Source organism: Rattus rattus, chromosome 6 (assembly GCF_011064425.1).
Source record: "Rattus rattus isolate New Zealand chromosome 6, Rrattus_CSIRO_v1, whole genome shotgun sequence".
Lineage (NCBI taxonomy): Eukaryota > Metazoa > Chordata > Mammalia > Rodentia > Muridae > Rattus > Rattus rattus.
Window position 1 is genome coordinate 56,772,926 of NC_046159.1, and position 16,144 is coordinate 56,789,069.

General features: G+C 44.4%; 1 protein-coding gene across 1 annotated transcript in view; it reads left to right on the top strand.

The window, feature by feature from the left end:
* Positions 1-1,979: 1,979 nt before the first annotated feature.
* The window catches only part of Chchd6 (coiled-coil-helix-coiled-coil-helix domain containing 6), a 217,476-nt gene continuing 203,311 nt past the window's right edge, over positions 1,980-16,144 (top strand). Inside the window, exon 1 of the mRNA XM_032906118.1 lies at positions 1,980-2,133. Within this exon, the coding sequence (XP_032762009.1) occupies positions 2,047-2,133 (87 nt within the window). The 5' untranslated portion in view covers positions 1,980-2,046. The remainder of the gene's footprint in view (positions 2,134-16,144) is intronic.

Consider the following 16,144-nt stretch of genomic DNA (forward strand, 5'->3'; position numbering starts at 1 on the left):
TTGTGCCTTAAAGCTGTTAAATAAATCTAACAGTCCTGTCTCCATTATTTAGGAGCTATCTGGGTTAAGAGTAAAATGTCAACACATAAATTCTCACTAACAATCTTGTTATGCGTACCTGTTGTTATGACCACTTTGTCATGAGTACCTTATTAGGATCACCTTGTGAGAGGATCTAACCCACTCCATTTTAGAACAGACAGCCATGTTAGGCCTTATGTTTCAGTTTCCCAAAGAAACAGGCAAGGCTCCTAGGGACAGCCACAGACAATGGGCCATTAGTCAATATTGACCCTGACTTTTGGTAGAGAGGGAGGACCACAGCTGAGTCAGTTCCTGAAATTTCTCTAAGGCCTGACCAAAAATGATAAAACTAATATAGCAACCAATCAGAAGTTGTACTAATGTAACTGCCACATACCTAGCTAATCATGTTAGAGATTACTTAACCATTTAAGAAAATTCCCTAGCCCTGCATTAAAAGAGCTCCTTTTCTGGTCACCATTTTGATGAATGGTTGACCCATGCATGCTGGTTGTTTCTGCAGAATAAATGTTCTTTGCCTTTACACCCTATTTGAGTCTGGGGTCTTCCTTCAGTGATTCTCAGACCCTAACACTTGCAACCATGTTGTGGTAGTTTTAATAGTAATGCCCCCTATAGATTCATGTGTTTGAATACTTGGTCCATAAAGAATGGCACTACTAGGAGGTGTGGCCTTGTTGGAGTGGGTGTGACTTTGTTGGAAGAGGTGTGTCACTAGGGTGGTATGCCTTCTGAGGTCTCAGAACCTCAAGCCATCCTACTTCCTACTGCCTGTCTTTCAGGATGCAGAACTCTCAGCTCCTCCTCTAGCACTATACCTGTCTATATGGTGTGTTGCTTCCCATGTAATGGACTAAATATCTGAAAACATAAGCTAGTCCTAATTAAATGTTTTCCTCTTGTTTTTTTTTTTAATTTTGTTTTTGTTTATTTTTAGACAGGGTTTCTCTGTGTAACAAGCCCCGGCTGTCCTGGACTCTCTTTATAGACCAGGCTGGACTCAAATCCACAGATATCTGCCTATCTCTGCCTCCTGAGTGCTGGGATTAAAGGCATGGGCCACCACACAATGGTAAATGATTTCCTTTTTAAGGGTTATCCATGGTGTCTCTTCACAGCAATAGAAACGCTAAGACACATGTCTTTTGTTTCACAAGAGGTTGTTAAGACCAACTAGTTATATTCTGCTTCTATTTGCCTGCCATACTCCCACACCTCAGATTTGGAAACCCCCTACCCTTGAGCTGGGAAAACCTTTTCCACCTCAAAGGCCATTCTCTAGGAGGAGGCAGCCCTGTATTCAAGAATAAAGAGTTTACTTTAATTAATTGCTTTGCTCTAATTTGCCCAGGATGGTTTGGGTTGGTGGTCTTTCTCCTCTCATCTTTGGGATTAACAGTTGGTCCCTAGCATAGTCTTCTCTCCATCTTCTCATGGTGAACTACACTCACCTTTAGATCTTAAAGACTCCATCTGTGAGGTTACCATAACTTATTAATTCATCTCGTGGTATTACAGTGCAGTTTCCCATGCACTACAGTAAATTCAGGTGTGTTTGGAATTTTTTTCTTTCAAGACTGAAGCTGAGGGAGGCAGGTCACACGGAGTGGTGCAGTACATGCTTGCTGAATGCTAACATGAACATAGATCATTAACAGTTGCCTCAGTATCCTTGGTAGTTTATTCTCAAAACACGATTTTTACTTTGCTTCAGGGATAATATTTATAAGAAACCTTGACCTCGCCTCAGTGGCTGGTTTGGCAGGCCCTCTATCCAATTTTCCAACTCACAGGCACCCCTGCCTCAGGGAGCCACGCCCTCTTAGGAAGCAGAATGCTGGACTACAAATCCCACAAAGCAACGCGCTCCAGTCTCAGCAGCCAATAGAACGAGGTATTGCTGGCCCGTGTCCCGAGTGACGAGCGCAGGCCGCTGAGCAGCGTCATCCTGGTTGCTGTGGAGCCGGCTCGCGTGGCCACACGCCTTGCCCGCCTCCTGACATGGGCAGCGCTGAGAGCGCCGAGGCCCGAAGGGTGTCCTTCGAGATGGATGAGGAGGAGCGGGTCCGGGTGCTGCAGGGCATCCGGGTGAGCGGCGCGGCGGGAGGGCGCGGGCTGTTGGAGTGTGCGGGCGGGAACGGGAGCCGCCTTTCGGGGACCGGATAGATGGAGGGGGCCGGTGGCACGTGGGGGGCAGCCGGCCGCCTCAAGTCCGTTTCCACCGCCTTGTATCTCCGAGTTCCGGATTTGTCCTGTGCTCTACCCGGTTTCACCCTTGTGTGCATTTTGTTACGTGTGTTGCATCACTTCTTGAAGGTTTTTGCCCGTTTCCAATCTTGTTCACGTGCCTTTCTCCGTGAGGCAGCAAAAAGAGAGTTTTAGCTACCATCTATTAGGTCATATACCTTCTCCGCCCTTCACCTAAAAGCCTACAGTGAGTCCCTACCACATCGAAGAGGGATAACCTCATTTGTTTTTACAAGATGTCCTGGACCCTTCCCCGGCCTGTACCCTCATCTTCATAATATACTTATTTTGCCTCAGAACCTCCTTGTTCTTCCCAGAAGATCCCAAGTGTTTGATGTTTCTTCTGTTATCGCTAGCCTGGCTGTCTTCATGGTACAGCTCAGATGTCATCCAAGAATCCTTCCTTGACCACAGTCTCAAGCAGCTTCCCACACCATTGCCACAGCTTTTATGATTTTCACAGCATTCAGCACAGTTTGAAACAAATTGTGTTCGTTGCTTTTCCCATTAGAGTTCTAGTTGATAGCTTGGCTGATGTTCTGTGTGATTCATGACTTTATTACCAGAACTGAAGAGAGTAAAAGCTCCTGTTTTATTGCAGACTGGCAGCTCTTTACAGGTATTACTTAATTTTCAACAGATCAATGAGAAGTAGAATTGTTAGTACCCCTTATTCTGTTTTGTTTTGAGACAGGGTCTTGATATTTAGCTCGAGACCCCGTATCTACCTGTTTCCTGAGTGCTAGGATTAAGGAGGGCATATACCACCAAAAGTCTGATTAGTCCATTTTGTAGCTTATGGGGAACTGAGGTGTTAGTGGCATATGTTGTCCAAGGTCACAAGGTAACCAAGTAGGAGACCTAAAACTATAAAGTAACTCCAGAGCTGTCTGTTAAACTTCTTGCTATACCTCCTTCTACACCTGTGCATATGACATGTAGTGGGTACTTGGTCAATAGTTGTTAAGTAGTGACGTGAGTGGACTCAATGAAATAAGTCAAACAAATTGCTCTGCATTGGGGCCAGGTGAATTAGAGAGGAGGTTCGGAAAAAGACTTCAGAGGGTTTGCCATCTAAGCTCCTTAGTTGTGTGACCTTACAAGAGCGAGTAGTTTTTTGAGTTTCACTTGCAGAGAGAGGGGGCAGGGGACGGGGAGGGAGAGATAGATGGTGGGAGGTTACCCTGGGTACTACCAAGGATCAGATGAAGATGTATGTGAACTGACGGAGAAGACATGCAGAATGCTCCGTGGGGGCCTCAGAATGAGCAGCACATCAGGTGCTGACCAACTGGAATGATTGACCTGGCTTGTGGCAAGAAGTAAGCTGGGGAAGAGAGTTTCTGTTGAAAGGCCAAGAGGTAAGGAGTAGGGTAGAATTTAGGAAGAGAGCTTTAGCTCAGGATATTCTCCACATTTGTTGCTGGGTCTCCCATCTCAGGGGGATACAGGCCTGAGTATTCAGAGGTTCAGAGAAGCACCATTGAAGGTGGCTCAACTTTTCTAGTTCTCTTAATAATTCTGTAGAGTACCAAGTCTTTACACTTTTTTCCCTCCTTAAAAAAAATGTGTGTGTGTGTGTGTGTGTGTGTGTGTGTGTGTACCTGCTTGCTTGTCTGTAGGTGTACCACATGCATGCAGGTGCTCAGGGTGGGAAAAAGATGTCAAATCCCTTGAAACTGGAGGTACAGATTATTGTGAGCTGCCGGTTCTGGATGCTGGGAACCAAACTCAAGTCCTTTTGAGGAGCAGTAGCATTTTAAACCACTGAGACATTCTTCTACACTCTAGTACAAACTATTTAAAGATGGAAAGTCAAGTTCAGAGACAGGAAGGACTTCCTAAGGCACCCCTTGAGTAGCCTTTGGAACTAACCTATCAGACGTCCCTCCAGCCGGAGGGCACGTCTTGGTAGTCTGAAATTTTAACACTGCTTCTACTTGGCCTGAGAGGGATGCTAAGGCTCTGCTTAGTTTTACCAGGCAGTTAAACTGGAGGGAACTTCAGTAGTTGTTAGCTTTCTTTTCTAGTTGATCTGAGAGAATAATGGCTTGTCCAGAGGTAGTCAGTGGGGTGGTTGGTCCAATGTTGGGAAAACATGTCTAGTGTGCCTGGTTTTAAAGAGGAAGATGGAAGAAAACATAACGGTAAATATTTTGGTAGGGAGGGTCTGTTATTAGTAATTACTTGAGGACTTAAGAGTTCTTCTGGTCTTCAGAGAGATCAGTATAAATAAATAAATATTTTTAAAAAATCAGATCAATAAAGTAGTTGCCCTACTGAACACATGAGAAGCCATAAGAGATAGAAGATTCCAAAAGAATATCTGCCCTGGTTCCTTCAGAGAAAATTAAATATTCTTAGAGACCACTTGTATTTAATCCCTGGGGCCTGATCCCAGCGCTCTCGTTTCCTTAAAATTAAGTGTTAGGGCCTTGCTCATTTGTGTGAGAATTTGCATAAATTTACATAGTGAGTTCAAGCCCTAATTCTGTGGAAAGTAAAAGAAATTTAATTGATGCAAAATGCTGCAATTATATTCAACTCCTGATTTCAGAGCAAGCATGCACAAAATACATAAAGATTGTTTCAGCCAGTACATTGACCCTCATGGTCTCCTAAGAGAAGGCAACAATATCTTATAAATGTCTATTTTTCTCTTTTCCACCCTGTATAAGCAGCCTTCCTCATCATTCAGCTGAGCTTGGTTGATTGTTGAAATCCAGATCCCTTGAAGTTCCCAAACCACTCCCTTTTCATCGATTTACCTCTTATTTTGCCACACACTTTGGGAACCTAGCATGGCGCTGGCTGCCTACGCTTATTCCAGGCTCACTCCATCCTTCTGGCTAGATCAGCTTTATCCTTACTCATTGCTCCTGTGTGGAGTTCTGGACCACTGGGGAAGGGAAATATGATGACAGATGTGTCCGATACACAAGAGACAATCAACATTCACATGCCAGGGAGGCTGCTTGCCAGTGTACTGCCTGGGCTCAGCAAGCTGCCAGTGTGCTATTTACCTGATACTGGTCTGGTCCTACAGAGATGGGAACAAAGCCAGGCTCTCTGCCATCTTGGAGACCGGAAAGAAAACAAAAAGGAAAAAAGAAAGCTGCAGGTTCTGAGGAAGAATTAAAAGCATGCAAAAGTAGTAGGCTTTAGATGTCTTTGAAGTGAGTTGGTAAGAAAATGCCTCTCTGGTATGTATAACCTGAGCTGAGCTACCCTTAGGAAAAAATACGTATGTCTACTGTGCTAAGTGCTGTACCAAGTGTATTAAGGACATTTCTTCAGGTTCTGCACATGCTGACCTTGTGCAGTGTCATCGCCCTCATCCATCTTAGAGGTCAGATGTCACATAGTTAATTAGTGGACGTTTTGGTTCAAGCTCTGACTCTGAAGCAACATTAAGATGATTGGCCTCCACAAGGGTAAGGATACTTAAGGTTTGCCATGTGGCGGGGTCAACCTGGGCTCTGGATGCCAGGCAAGGCTGTGAACGCATTAGTCTGGAGGCCACAGTGCAGATCCCTAGACAGTAGCAGTTGGGTGGTCAATTTTTTTTTCATTTTAAATAAAACTGTATTGAGACATATTTTAAATATAAATTTACCACTTTTTTTTTAAAAAGTAAATGTACAGAACTGAGCAACTGTCACCTAATCTACTTATAGAACATTTACAAGATGTGAGAGCTATCTTGTTCCTAAGACACTTCCTATTGCCGACCCCAAACCTGGGTAACCATATTCCTCCTTCCTCTACAAGATTGCCTTTCTCAGATGATTCATATAGGTGAATTTGTGTATCTTGCAAACCTGGCTTCTTTTGCTTAGTGTAATTCTTTGTGCAGTGTGGAGGTAGAACCTAGCATCTTGTGCATTCTGGGCAAGTGCCCCACTACTAAGCCACACCTAGCATGCTAAAGTTCCTTTTTTCCTTTTTCTTTTTTATTTTATGTGTGTGATTATTTTGCCTGAATGTACATCTGTGTGCTACATACACATAGTGCCCACAAAGGCCAGAAAATGATGTCAGATCTGATGGGACTGGAATTATGTACTGTTGTCAGCCACCGATGTGGGAGTTGGGAATTGAACCCAGGTCCAAAAGAGCAGTCAGTGCTCTTAACTAATGAGCTATCTTTCCAGCCCGTGTTGAACCATTTTGGCATTGCTCTGTTGGTAGGGGTGTTTGCCTGTCGTATGAAAGTTTTAGTTGCTGAATCTACTGTGTTGTGTGGATTAATGGTGTATTTGTTTCTCCAGTTGGTGGGCATTTGTATTGTTTCCATTCTAAGCTATAACGAATAAGGCTGCTGCAGACATTTCTTATTTTTTTCCCTGTCCTCCCACATATGTTGTCTTTTTGTATGGATAGAAACTCAATAGTCTATTTTCAGGGTCATTCTTATATGTTTAACTTTAACATTGGAGAAGCTTCATTTGTTCCTCAAGATAGCCCGTTTTCTGGTTTCACCAGCCACACTTGAATGTTGTTCACGTCCTTCCCAGACTTGTTCTTGCTGTTTGCTTTGACTGCAGTGACTCTAGTGCTGAGCGATAGCATTTAGATGGTGATTTGAACTTGTTTCTCCAGGAAGTCTCGGGGGCATCTTTCATGGGCTTTTTTGCTACCCACATACTTTGTTTGGTAAAATGTTTATTCAGACCTTTTTGCATTTTAATTTGGTTGTCTTTTTTAACATTGAGTAATGTTTTGATTTTGCTAGATCCAAACCCTTTCTTATATTCTAATTTGAAACCATTCTCTTCCAATATGTGGCTTGCTCCTGTTTTTATAACAGTTTTTGAAGTGCAAGTGTTTGCAGTTTTAAACTTCAAAAAATACTGATTGTACCTTTGGTGTTATATCTAGGAAAACTTTGCCTGCTTTAAAGTCATAAAAATGTCTTTTGTTTTCCTTCTTAGGACTTACAGTTTTTGCTGTTTGGGTCTATCATATGGGTTAGTTTTTGTGTATGGTGTATATCACAGCACTTTTTAAATCGGGATTGACAGAATCATCCTAGGAAGGACATAGTAAATACTTGGGTTTTGTATATCAAAAAGTCTTTGTCTTAACTGCCTAGTTTTGCCATCATGCATGGCTGAAGCTATGTCCCACTGAAAATCTGATTAGGAGGTCAAGTGGTTGGCTGGACTTCACTTAATAATGTTTGCCAAATTCTGAGAAATACAGCTCCCCCCCTCCCCAAGGAGATACCTTTTTTTGGTACTGTTTATTAAGAGGGCTTGTTTTTCTCACTGAGTTACCGTATTGCCTTCATAAAATGCATTGAGTGAACACAAGGTTATATCTGGGTGCTCAGTTCTTTCCATTGGTCCCTGTGTCTGCCTTTGGGCCTGGACTACACTCTCCAAATTGCTTCAGTTCTGTACTTTCAGAAGTTGGCAGTGCACAAACTCTGACCTTGTTCTTCAAGATTGTCTTGAACCCTTTTCATTTCTATGTACATTTTAGGATTAATTTATTGAATTTTATAAAAAGCCTGTTGGGATTCAATCTGCACTCTATTTTGGGAAATTACTGGTTTTATTTTGCATGTGGATGTATGTGGTGTACATACATATGCACATTTGTGTGTGAATGGCATGTACATGTGTGCATGAGCTTGTAGAGGCTCAAAATTGGCTTTGGGCCCTTGCTCTCCATTTTCCTTTCCTCTCAGAGTCTCACTGTGAACCTGGAGCTTGCTGTTTCTAGCTAGTCTAGCCAGTCACTTTACCCCGACTCCCCTGTCTCTGCTGGGAATACAGGTGGCCCCACCTTTTATTGCCTTTTACCTGGCTCCTGGGGTTCCGAACACCAGCCCTACTTGAGGGGCAAGTGCTTCATCTACTGAGCCATCTCCCCAGTCCCCATGTTGCTTGTTTGACAGTGGCACTGCCTATGGATCTGAGTTCTCCAGTAGGAGGGGAGTCTCATTTTCCTCTACAACACCTTTTTGCTTTGAGTGCATAGAAGTGTGCTTCTTTTCTTCAGTGTAATCCAAAGGTTTTGTTCTTTTGGTATATTGTGAGTGAAATTATTTTCTTAATTTTATCTTAGTTCTGCCTTTGCTTGTATGTGGTTGATTATTGAATATTGATCTCGCAGACTGTTTAGTCCCTTTATCCTAGTGGTTTGTGCAACTTTTAGTTTGTGTTCTGGGAATTGAACTCAGGCCATCAGGTTTGTATGCCAAGTTCTTTTATCCTCAGAGCCATGTTGCCAACCCTCTTTTTCTTTTCTTATTCCATTGGCTAGACTCAGTAGTGTATGCTGAATGGAAGTGGTAAGAGTAATGTCCTTGCCTGATCGCATGGAGAAAGCACTGAATCTTTCCTCACTAAGCGTGTTAGCTACAGGTCGTGTTGTAGGCTTCCTTTAGGGCTTGATGGCCTTACCTTTCAATCATCTGTCACCCCTCCCTTCCAGCTCTTGTTTACTGTTTTTCTCTTGGAAATTCTAAGAGTACAAAAATTAACTTTTAAAAATTGGAATGTCTAGTTTATCATGCTGTACATTTTAGATTCCAGACTTGGCTTAAGGAGTCGACAGCCCTTTTATCCAAGCTGACACTGTGGCAGCTGAGTTGGAGATTCATATCTTTCCAAAGCTTTATGGACTTGTTTCATATTCGTGCAGCAGACTCCTTTCTCCCATGCTAACATCAACCAGTGTTGCACTGGCCTCCTCAGATGATGCACATTAGTGCTGTGTATCATGTTGTATAACATCACACTGTCCTGTTCCCTGACTTTCTTTTGCTCTTGTTAGATATTACTCTGCTTAGGATCCTGTCCAGTCTACCATGTCCGCTCTCTGGTTGCATCCTTTATTTTAGTTCGACTTGCTTAAAGTCAGAGACAAACCAGTGATCTCAGAAAACCTGAACAATGGCCTTGCTCCTGGAGAGGGGCAGACGGGATGTATCATTTTCATGCACCATTTAAGCACAGGTGCACATAAGACCTTGAGCACAGGTCCCCTCCAGTGTTCTTCAGCTGTAAAGGTGAGTATAGTTTGATGGAGCCACAAAATGCCAACTTAGAAAGCCAGGAGACAGGCAGCTAGCTTCTCTTCCACTTTTGGAGTTTGGATTTAGAGTCCAGCAGCACATAGTCCCTGAGTGCACACTGCCTGGGCTAAGTGCTTCCCACGTGCAGTCCTGACCAATGCTCTGACACTAGTCCCATCTTGTGGATGGTTTAGGTTTTAGAGGACAAAGCAGAGCAAGCTCTAATGGGAATTGGAACATTTTAGGCCTTTCTGTTCCTTCTCAGCTGAGGAGACAGAGGATTTGAAGGCCCAGCCTTCCCTTTGGCACCCTCCATTCCCCTTGCTCCCGGTTCCCTGACTGACGGTTTGTGAGATGGCAGCCAAGGACTGTGCATGCAGTTTGAGATACTTTTCCCGATTTTGACCCCTTTATAGCCAGCAGTAGTGTTTAAACAGCACAGAGAGATGCAGGGACTTCCATCTGACCTTCTGAGTTGGGGTGCTACCTTCTTGTAAGATGAAATTCTGCAGTACCCTTTAACTGTGGCACAGAACCCCCAAAACAGTGTCGATATAGGGATGGCTGTTGGAAGGCTGATGCCTTCATTTGGGAAGGAAAAGTGTCACTCTGGAGGCATCCTTGATCCTTGAAGATGTCAAGTCCTGTTTTTTGGCAGGCAGAGCTCTGCTTTTTCTTAGTATTTCTGGGTCTAGGATGAAAACTGCAGTTTATGTATGTGGTGCCTAGTTTTGGTTGTCAGGAAGAGAGAACTTCAACTGAAGAATTACTTTCATCAAGTTGACCTGACCAGGTATTTTCTGGCTCGCTACCTATTGTAGGGTTGTGATGCTGTGAGCAGTAGTATCCGCAGGCAAGTGGCCCTGGGCTGTACAGGACCGGCAGTTGAGCTTGAGCCTTGATCAGGCTAGTAAGCAGCTTTCCTTCATGGTTTTCCCTTTGCTCCTGCCCGAGTTCCTGCCCTGTGATTTGTAATAAGCCCTTTCCTTCCCAGTTGCTTTTGGTCAGAAAGGTATTTAGGATACTGCTCTTTGCCTGGGTCTGACAGAAGGTTCAGGATATTTTCTTGTTCAGTCTTCTGCCCCTCTTGTACCCTGACCCCAGTCATTCTTTGTTGTCTTCATTCGTTAGCTGATAACATTTGGAGTCTTGAGTTTCCAGCCCAAAGCTGTTACAAATGGCCTGTTCATGTCCCCTTGCACAGCACATGTGCTGTGTGTCCATCTCATTCACTGTCCACATGGGATCTGCCTGCACTCGTCCTTACCTCCCTTAGAAAGGACCCATTTCTTAGATTAATGGCTCTGCCCTCCTGTCTGTCATCTATAAAGTCAGCAGTCTCCTTCATTTTTTTCAACTTTTAGTGACAAGTCTTTCCAGCAGTTTCTGTTTCATTGTCCTTTTGTCTTTACTATTCTTCCCCAGCTGCCTGTACCAGGGATGGGTCAAAGGCCTGTGCCTGCTAGGCAAGCTCCCCTGAACCACGTCTCCAGGCCTCTTCTTATTACTTCCCCCTCAGTTCAGGTCCACACCTCCCTTCTTCATCTGACTTTTGGGCTGGTTTTCTGGCAAATGGTCATAAAACTCAGGTTCAAAGGAGGCAGGTCAAGAAACTTCATCCCTGTGCCCTGGTCTGTCCTCCTCTCAGAAGCAGCCTGTTTCCTTTTCTTCTGTCAGAGATTCTGTTCAGAGTCAGGGCTGATTGTGTCACAGTTGAATTCTGCTGCTGGCTTAAAGGCTATTGCTGTGCCAGGCTTCCTGGGAGCCCCATGTGCTGGCACACTTTCATCCAGCTGGCCTGCAGACAGCACTCTGCTGCTGCTGTGCTCTGCGCTAGTCCCTGGCTGGCCTTTGGCTCTGCCCTCTGGATTGTTTCTTTTCTCTCTTTGATTGGCTGAATCTCCTTCTTCCTTTGGACACTGCAAAGGGACTGCCCTCTGAAGGAGCCTTCCTCGGTGGCACCTGCAGACCTACTAGCTTCCTACTGCTTCCTGCCCTGAGCCAGAATTGCTCTTACTTGTCCCTTTATTTCTGTCTGGTGAGCAGGAGTCACTTGGATATGGCACAGTGCCTGCTACAGATTTGTGTGATACTAGCTGGATAGAATTTGAAGACATTGGCTGGTTTTCTTGCCCCCAACTGTGAGCCCAGAAACTTTATGTTATTAATAGGTTTGAATTAATTGCTACCAATTAAAAATTGGGAGGCTTTACATAATTTGATTCTTAGCATTTTTTGGAAGGGGGAAAAAAACCTATTGACAGTCTGGTGTCTTTCCGTATGGCAGCACTTTGTGTGAGCGACAAGTCAGTTGTCCCCCTTTTGCCCTCAGCACTCTTCCCACCACAGAGCCTTACATGATTTGTTTTTCTTTGATATGCCTGTTTTGTTTGCTTCTGTCACCTACCTGGCCCCAGTAGACACTTATGAGTGCTGCACTTGGTGTCGTGTGCCGTGCTTGGTGTTGGAGGTCCCCGAGGGCTTTTCTTGTCCTGACATTCTGGGATTTACATCTGTGCTGAGCAGCCGGTGGGTCTAATTTCAGCCCATAAGAAGTTGAAGGACAAGGAACGCTGTCTCCAAGGCAACAGCCCCAGCTAGTAGAGAAATCTTAAGTGCTACAGGAATAGGCAGTGCCTCTTCAAGGATTGGGGTGTCTGGGTCCTAGGAGCATCACCCAATGAGATGTCACGTAAAACCGCTTCCTTTAGAGATCATCTAGTTGATATTGCCTTGATGCAGGGCTGAGCCTGTGCCCTTGCCCACAGGAGCTATGGACCTAGGCAAGGAGAGAGCATAGAACAGATTTGGTTTTCTAGTTGTCCTGGGCTTGCACAGTGCCTGCACTCAGGGAGACCTTAGAAAACATGGTACTGCATGGGCAGAACATGTTCACATAGGCCTGGATGGCCTGCTAGCTACTTCTTATCTCTAGTGACTGTGGTGACACCTCTCCTGTCTGTAAGGGAGCTAATATCTTACCTATTTCATGAAGTGACAAAACTGCCTCCACACTGTTAGCTCTTAGCTGTGTCTATACAGTGAGATTTGTGAGGCTAAGAAATGCACTAACGTTCATACTGACAGCTTGCTGAGCTCTGTAAAGCCCATCAGTGGAGGTAATGTGGCTGAAAATTCCTGAGCTAGCCCTTGCATAACATGGTTTGTCCACCTCCAGGAGCACCATGTTCTACCTTCCTTTGTACAGGTGTCGACATTATTGCCAGAGTTCAGGTTGGGCCTTAGCACCTAGGACATCTGTGATCATGGTTGGCTTTTTAGCCTCCCTTACTGTTTTGTGTAAAATAGCAACGCACAGGAAATACATTTAGCTGGAGCCTTGCATGTGGTGTGTGCTCAGGAGTCCCTGTGATGCACAGTGCTTTTTCATTTAGGTCTGGTGCTGCCTCTAGTCCAGTTTTGTCGCCTGTATTAGTCAAGGCTCTAAAACTGTGGGGGACTCCTTCGGAGGTTGTGTGACCCTTTCACAGGGGTTGCCTAAACCATCTTCATATCAGATACTTACATTATTATTCATAACAGGAAAATTACAGTTATAAAGTAGCAACAAAATAATTTTATGGTTGAGGGCCACACAACATGAGGAGCTATATTATTAAAGGGTCACAACATTAGGAAGGTTGAGAACCACTGCTCTAAAGTCACAGAGAGAGAAAGGGATTTTTTAGATTGATTTACATGCTGTGGTCCAGCTAACCCAACAAGGGCTGGTTGTGAACAGAAAGTTTTAAGAGTCCAGTAGTTGTTCAGTCTATGAGGCTGGGTGTGTCTCAGCTGGTCTTTAGTATATACTGGAATCCCAAAGAAGTAGGCTCTAATGCCAGTGAAGGAATGGACTTGCTAGCAAGGAGAGGGCAAGCAGGCAACGAGCCAAAGCTTGCTTCCTTCCATGTTCTTCTAGTAGAAGGTGTGGCTCAGATTAGATCTGGATTAAAGATTTGAATTAAAGGTATGTCTTTCTGTCTCAAGATCTGAGTTAAAGGTGGCTCTTCCTACTTCAAAGATCTGGATTAAAAGAGGATCTTTCTATTTCAGATTAAGCAAAACTCCTCACAGGTATATCCTCCATTTTGGAGTGTTAGCTTCAGATGCAGTCATGTTGACAACCAACGATAGCCATAATGTTGCCCTCTTCTGGAGTTTGAGAAATGACCTCCTCCTTCCAGTCTGCCTCTGTACTCTCTCACAGGGTCCTTCCATGACTTCTTCCCCTATGTTCAACCAGTTTTGCTTCTGGAGTGGCAGAGGGTCAGAGCTACTGGGGTGCATTCGGAACACTTCACACATCGGCTGTTCTTGGCTCAGCCATGACACCTCCTCCTTTACAGCAAGCCAGGCTGGGAGTCTCACTGTCATCTTTTCTCTCCTCCATTGCTTTATGACTTTTTTCTTGCAGAATACATCTTATTTTTAAATGCCAACTGTTCACAATTTCTCATGAATCCTTTCCGACTTTCCTCAAACTTCTATACAATGTGCTCTTCCCTTCAGCTTGTGCAGTGAGATGTGTTCTGTGAATTGCTCTCACCTCTCTGTGCTTCAGACAGGTCTTAACTAATTTCTCTTCCTTTGTGTCTTCAGTGTCCACCCCTTCTGTCCACCGACCAGCCAGTGCACATCTCAGCCTCTCCTGTGCACCCCTGTGTCCTCACACTTTCTCCGTACTCTCATTTTCTCAAGCCCCCTTTCTCCTTTGCTACTCTTGAGCAGAGAAAATCCTGGCTGGACCTTTTCAGAAGCTACAGTGGTTCTAGTTGATGGCAGAATAAACTCTAGCTTCTCGTCATTTGGAAGCCTCATCAGGTGGAGCCCAGCAACCCTCTGCACCTTAATTTTTGATAAACCCATTGTGCTCTTTGTGACTGAACTTCAGGACCTCTGTATTTTTGTGGGTATTTGTTTGTGCCATTCCCAACTCTGGCAGGCCACTCTCTACCCGACCCCTGACTACAAAGCATATTTTTGTTCTTCCGGTATATGGGATGTATTCAAGGCCTCATTTAGTCTCTCTTTAGGGGCTGGAGCACTTAGCTGAACTGCTTGTGTTTCTGTATGTTCTGTCTGTCCTTTTCACCTGTCTGATGACAAGCTTGCTGAGAAGTTGAAGCTAAAGAACTTGGCTTCTCTGGTTTGAATGTTGCCTCCAAGGCTATGAGCTGAAAGCTTGCTTCCACAGTCTTTGGTAGGACTGGGAGGTGGAGCTTTAAGGTGTGTAAATTCTCTGAGAAAGGAATGTAGGTCATTGGAAGTATGCCTCTGAAGGGGTTGTTGGTACCTCGCTCCTTGGTCATTGCTTCTCAGATGCTCTGGAAGTGAATAGGCTTTGCCCTAGCTTTCCTTCTGTTGTGATAAAATACTGATCTTAAGCAACAGACACTTCCAAGTCTCAGTTCATTATTAAGGAAGTCAGGGCAGGAAATTAAAGCAGGTACCTGAAGCAGAAACTGTAGATGAATATTACTTGCTGACTTGCTCATAGACTCAGTGTTAGCAAGCTTTCTTAGATAGCCCAGGACCACATGTTTAGGAATAATGCTGCTCACAGTGGGCTGGGCTCTCCAAATAATTAGTATTTAAGACAAACCCCACAGACATGTCCACATGCCAATCTGATCTTGGCAATTTCTCAATCTAGGACTTTTTCTCAGATGACTTGATCATTAAAGCTAAATTAGGATAGACTTCCTTTGCTAGAATGTACTGAGTTCAACAGGCCCAGAGCAGTAGAGCCAAGGCCCATGTGCTGAATGAAGCCAGGAATCAGAATAAGCATTTCTTCCGTTTAAGTCGATTTTCTCAGGTAATTTTTCATGATATGGAAATCTGACTGATAATACTCTGTCGCTTGCATGTAGTGTTATGTACATGAACCTTTACTACATACTTAATTTAACAAGTGTTTCAGCATTTCTAATGTGCCTGGGGACTTTTTCAGGCACGGAGGATGCAGCTAGAGCAAAGTGGAATCCTAGCAGTCATGAATGGGGCTTATATTTTGGGGTTGGTGTACAACTAATCAAGTGTACGTTGTGTCAGCTTGTTCTATGAAGAGAAACCAGGCAGAGTACTCTGAGTGGGAGGTGGAGGCAGGACTTGGTCAGGGAGATGTGCCAGGTTTCTTTGTGCTTAGCCTTCTCTGGACTAAATTGCATTCCCTGTTTTCTTAACTGTCTTGACATCTCTAGCTATTTCTGCCCTGTTGCCTGTGTGAGCCTTCAGAGGCTGTTCTAGTGTCTGAGGGTCATAGAGAGAGTTGCATGGAGAGCACATGTCTTCTTGCTCTTGAGAACAAATACTCCATTGCTCCAGGACAGAGGAACACAGTTTAGAACATGGACCCAGAATTCAAGTGATCTGTTCTGTGCTGGGGTGGCTTCTTCATGCACTTTGCACCTTGATTACCAGGACTAGGAGGTGGGTGTGATGAGCGCCAAGCATTTGCTCCCTGGCACGTTAATGCATACGCTATACTTCATTTGACTCTGATCTTTAACTGGATTAGAGGATGCAGCTCATCTGTCAACAGTTCTTCTATTGGATACTTCATTTGGTAAAGCAGCACTGGCTCCCCACAGCTTCCTTTCATGGCATGGCCACGTGATTTGACCAGACTATGTAACTATCTGCACAGTTCTTTATGAGTGACTGGAGAAAGTAGGAAAGAGGCCCTTCTTGGACTTTACCTCACTCTGGGGAATTTTGGAAGTGTCAGCCTAGCATGCTACAGTGTCAGGAAAAGACCCTTTCTCCTTAGGGTCCCCTGCTATGATAGCATGAGTTCAGGTCCAGGTTTCACACTTGGAT